We start from the raw sequence: 5,000 nt of genomic DNA on the forward strand, positions 1-5,000 counted from the left end.
ACCTAGGTCGTTTTTGGAAGACTATAATTCTAGTCTTTTCTAGATTCCCTGTCAGGGCTCAGGTCTGACACAAGTTTTGCAGGTGATCCAGTTGCTGTTGTAATGCCTCCTTAGATGGAGCAAGCAATAACAGATCGTCTGCAAAAAGTAGACATTTAATTTCTGTGTCAGAGAGGGTGAGACCAAGGATATCTGACTGTTCTAGTGATTTTGCCAATTCATCGATATAAAGGTTAAACAGGGCGGGGATTAGACTGCAGCCCTGTTGCCCTCCTCCAACCTGACTCTTGCTCAGGACATTGTGTTCACTGATGAGGAAAAGGTAGTGTGTGTTATTCTTTGTCTGATTCCTCATCTGAAGAGACCAGAGTGAGCTTTCACCCTGGTGGTGACACCGGGTGTTGCATCTTGGTTGTTGGAATCCTTGGGCCGGTTGTGCTCGTCCTGATTCGGAACCAGCCTGCAGTGGCTGGCGTGTACCCACAAAGTCCTCTCTGCTACGTCTGGGTTGGCAGCAGGATCTGGTACGGGCCCTGCCAACGGGCACTGTGGTTTCAGGTCTCGGATCACAACCCACTGGCCTGGTTGGAGATGATGCTTTCATACGGGGAGCAGAGTCATGCAGGTCGGCAATGTCTTTGAGAGACATGGGAGGAGAGACCTGTGAGTCCACAGATGAGAGACAGCATAGACAAAACAGGAGAGCAAGAGGAGAGCGCCGCAGCTTTAGCAATAACTATATATAACTAACTGACTGAATGACCTCATGTAGAGCCAGTCCTCTGGTCTGGTGTGGTCTCCCTGTTCTGCATAAAACAGTGAGCTCTGGTGTAAAGCAATATCTGTTAACATCCTTCACTACCCCTGTTTTTTGAAACATGATCTGGTCAGTGTGCTAATTTGAAAACATATTGAAAGCATGAAAGATGCAGTATAGTTTATGCTAATTTGCAGTCGGCTGCAGAATAACTTCCCCAGGTTGCTGCAGACACATACTGTATACCTCTGTAATTGTTTGATTCAAATTTATTTCAACTTTTAAAGATTGATGTGATAATTCCTTTGCTCCAGATGTCAGGGAAATGTCCAATGCTCAGAACCAGGTTGAATAATTTTAATATGGCAGTGTTGAATTTATGGTGGCTAAATTTGAGCATTCCTTTAAAATACCATCAGAATTGCTGATCTTCCTTGGTTGTAGGGCTTGGATTTTATCTAGTAGCTCTTCTTCAGTGATTTGAACATCTAAAGGGTTCTGATCGTCTTTAACAATCTCTCTCTCTCTCTCTCTCTCTCTCTCTCTCTCCCTCTCTCTCTCTCTCTCTCTCCCTCTCTCTCTCTCTCTCTCTCTCTCTCTCTCTCTCTTTCCAGTGATAAGATGTTTCCAGCCTTTGGGTTTGGAGCTCAGATCCCACCTGACTTCAAGGTAGGACCTATTCAATCAAACCCGCTGTAGGGTCGTGTTTCTATTCAGTCAGACCCGCTGTAGGGTCGTGTTTCTATTCAGTCAAACCCGCTGTAGGGTCGTGTTTCTATTCAGTCAGACCCGCTGTAGGGTCGTGTTTCTATTCAATCAAACCCGCTGTAGGGTCGTGTTTCTATTCAGTCAGACCCGCTGTAGGGTTGTGTTTTTTATTCAGTCAAACCCGCTGTAGGGTCGTGTTTCTATTCAGTCAGACCCGCTGTAGGGTTGTGTTTCTATTCAGTCAGACCCGCTGTAGGGTTGTGTTTCTATTCAGTCAGACCCGCTGTAGGGTCGTGTTTCTATTCAGTCAAACCCGCTGTAGGGTCGTGTTTCTATTCAGTCAAACCCGCTGTAGGGTCGTGTTTCTATTCAGTCAAACCCGCTGTAGGGTCGTGTTTCTATTCAGTCAAACCCGCTGTAGGGTCGTGTTTCTATTCAGTCAGACCCGCTGTAGGGTCGTGTTTCTAGACATTGTACTGGGATGCGCTGAGGTCCATCCATCCATCCATCGTCATCCACTTATCCGGGGTCGGGTCGCGGAGGCAGCAGTTCCAGTAAAAAAAATCTTTATCAAACAATACTTTGTTTACTGGTTCTACGCACACCAGTAAGTAATGACCATTGATAAATCCCATCTGTTCTAAACCACCGAGCTTGTGCACATCCATGGTCATTTGCATTCAGGAATGCCCCTAATTGACCATATATGGGTATAATACATCCGGCTAAAGCCAGGTGAAAAGCCCTGTGTTCTTTTGTTTTATGGACACACATGAATGATGGCAAAGAGAGCAAAGAAAAGACATTTCTCAGAAACAGAAATAGGGGTGCTGGTAGATGAAGTAGAAGCTAATCAAAAGATTTTATTTGCTTCGCTCAGTGCTGATGTAACCAGTAAAAAAAAAAAGAATGCTGCATGGGAAAGAGTTTTGAGCGCAGTTAATGCTGTAGGCTCCGAGCATAGATCCTGTGCAGAAATAAAGACAAAGTGGTTTGAAGTGAAAGTCAATGCCAAAAAACGCCTTGCAGCACACATGCGTGAGGTTTCTGCTACTGGAGGCGGCCAGAGCACAACACAGTTATCACCCTGAAGCAGGTTGCGACGTCTTAAGAACGGCGTCCCCCAGGGATCTGTCCTGCCCCCCCCCCCTCCTTTATAACATCTACACATACGACCTGCCGAAAACAGTCTCCAGGAAGTATGCCTACGCAGACGACCTTGCGCTGGTGTATTCAGCTGGGGACTGGCAGGCCGTGGAGGAGACCTTGAGCCAGGACATGCAGACACTAGCGGCATACCTTCGGAAATGGAGATTGAAGCTCAGCGAGGCAAAGACGGTGTCGGTCGCCTTCCACCTTAACAACAAGGAAGCCAAACGTGAGCTCTGAGTACACATCCATGGAACACTCCTGCCATGCAGCGCCGAGGTGTCGCTCACGTTCCGCCGACACCTCGAGTCACTGCGTAAGAAGTTAACAGCTCGTGTGGCATTGATGAGGCGACTGGTCCGATCAGGCTGGGGCGCCGGCGCAAGAACACTGCGTACGGCAGCCCTAGCCCTGGTCTACTTGACCAGTGAATATTGCGCACCGGTCTGGTGTTGCAGTGCTCACACCCGCCTCATCGATCCGCTTATCAACGAAGCCTTGCACACCATGACAGGATGCCTACGTCCCACTCCTGTGGACAACCTTCCCATCCTAGCTGGCCTCCGCCGCACAGGAACCACAGCATGTCTCGTCTGCTGGGCCGTGGAGCCTAACCACCTGCTCCACGACAGGCTCACTGCAATAGCAGAGCCTCCCCGGCGTCTCAGGTCGAGACACCCTTTTGTGCCTGCCGCACGGGATCTCCTGCAGCAATGCAGAGATCTTAACATCAGCGAGGCAGGATGGGCGGACTACATCTGGTGTGCAGAGTGGGGGGCAAACACCTCCAGACTCTGTGATTTCATCCTGGCTGCTGATCCTTCCCCTACCAGGATGGACTTACCCAGACCAGTGTGGGTTAGGATTAATCTCCTCCGGACCGGCGTCAGACGCTTCCGCTCATCGATGCACAGATGGGGCTTGGTATCCTGTGCGGCGTGTAAGTGTGGCCCCGAGGAACAAACTGCAGACCACGTCATCCAGGACTGTCCGACATACCGGACACCCAACGGAATGCATGGCCTGAGGGTTGTGGATGACGAAATGGTGACGTGGCTCCTGGAGGTGTGCCCAGATATATAGCCCGGGTGACCCCCTCACCCAGACTTGGGGTGGTAAAAGGAGAGCCCCTCGGCCGCGAGCCTGGGGGGAGAGGACACAACACCTAACCCGCACGACGAAGAAGAACCTCTGGAGAATCGCAAAGCAAGTTTCTTTGGTGAAACATGGAGACATTGATTTGGCCACTGAACATCGAACATCGACCATCGAATATCAATACTGACAGTAAGAAAACAAAAAAGCAAATGAAAAACACTGTTTGACAAATGACAAATTATTCAATTATTGGCTCCGCCCAGCGACCGCGGCGGGGGGTATATTTTCAGTCATGTGTGTTATTTCATTCGTTCATTCGTTCATTCATTCGTCACACAGCAGGATTATACAAGAACTACATGAACGATTTTCATGAAACTCGGTGGAGGGGTGTAGCATGGGCCAAGTTAGAACACATTAAATTGTGGTGCAGATCAGAATCACTGGGCGGATACACAAGACCAGAGAATGAGGCATGTCCTGTTTGCATAGACAGGCACCGATTGGTCACCTGGTCACACAGCGTGACCCCCACTCCCGTCATAAAAGGGGGAGCCAACATTCTCTTAGGAGTCTGTAATCATTAATTCACTCTGTTATGATTTCAACATGATATTACATTTTCCCAACATGCATAATCAACTGATTCATGATTTTAGCTTCAGATTGATACCAAGCATGGTTATGTTGACTTAGCAGCATAGAACCAGTTATTTATAACACACAGTAACACTTGGTTACAAATACAATGCATCAATGCCCATACCTTATTCCCATGGCTTATTCTCGTGGTGGTTGCATCACATAGTTGGGAGAAAGTAATTTCACTTTATTAAAGAAACAAGAAAGAGAATGTCATTCCTTTGTCTCGCTGTGTGAGTCTGCTGTTGAGAGGTCTTCCTTGGAATGTGTGGCCTGGGTTTATTACAGCGGGGGATTGGGGGGGGGGGGGCAGGATGTCCCGGGCCTGCAAGATCATTATCAGGTGTCACCAACATTCCAATCAGTGAGATGGTCTTACAATATGGTCTGTAGAATATTTGTCATGTCCATAATCTGCTACAAAGATAAATCCCACACAGCGTATAATGATGATATGCAGCCATTATGCACACATCTGTGCTTACGCATGGTCGATAAATGAGGACCCTGGTCTCTAAGGGAGACACCAGCCACCCTCCTGAGAAAACTCATCCGCTTGTATCCTTGATCTCGTTCTTTCGGTCATGACCCATCCTTCATGACCATAGGTGAGGGTGGGGACGAAGATAGACCGGTAGATCGAGAG

General features: G+C 48.3%; 1 protein-coding gene across 1 annotated transcript in view; it reads left to right on the plus strand.

The window, feature by feature from the left end:
- Positions 1-5,000, plus strand: part of cpne4b (copine IVb) — a gene marked incomplete at both ends in the record, with an annotated part of 17,039 nt that overhangs the window by 8,208 nt on the left and 3,831 nt on the right. The window contains one exon of the mRNA XM_084454808.1: positions 1,372-1,426. Coding sequence (XP_084310934.1) covers positions 1,372-1,426 — 55 coding nt within the window. The remainder of the gene's footprint in view (positions 1-1,371; positions 1,427-5,000) is intronic.

The sequence above is a fragment of the Borostomias antarcticus genome, assembly GCF_949987555.1.
Source record: "Borostomias antarcticus genome assembly, chromosome: 21".
Classification (NCBI taxonomy): domain Eukaryota; kingdom Metazoa; phylum Chordata; class Actinopteri; order Stomiiformes; family Stomiidae; genus Borostomias; species Borostomias antarcticus.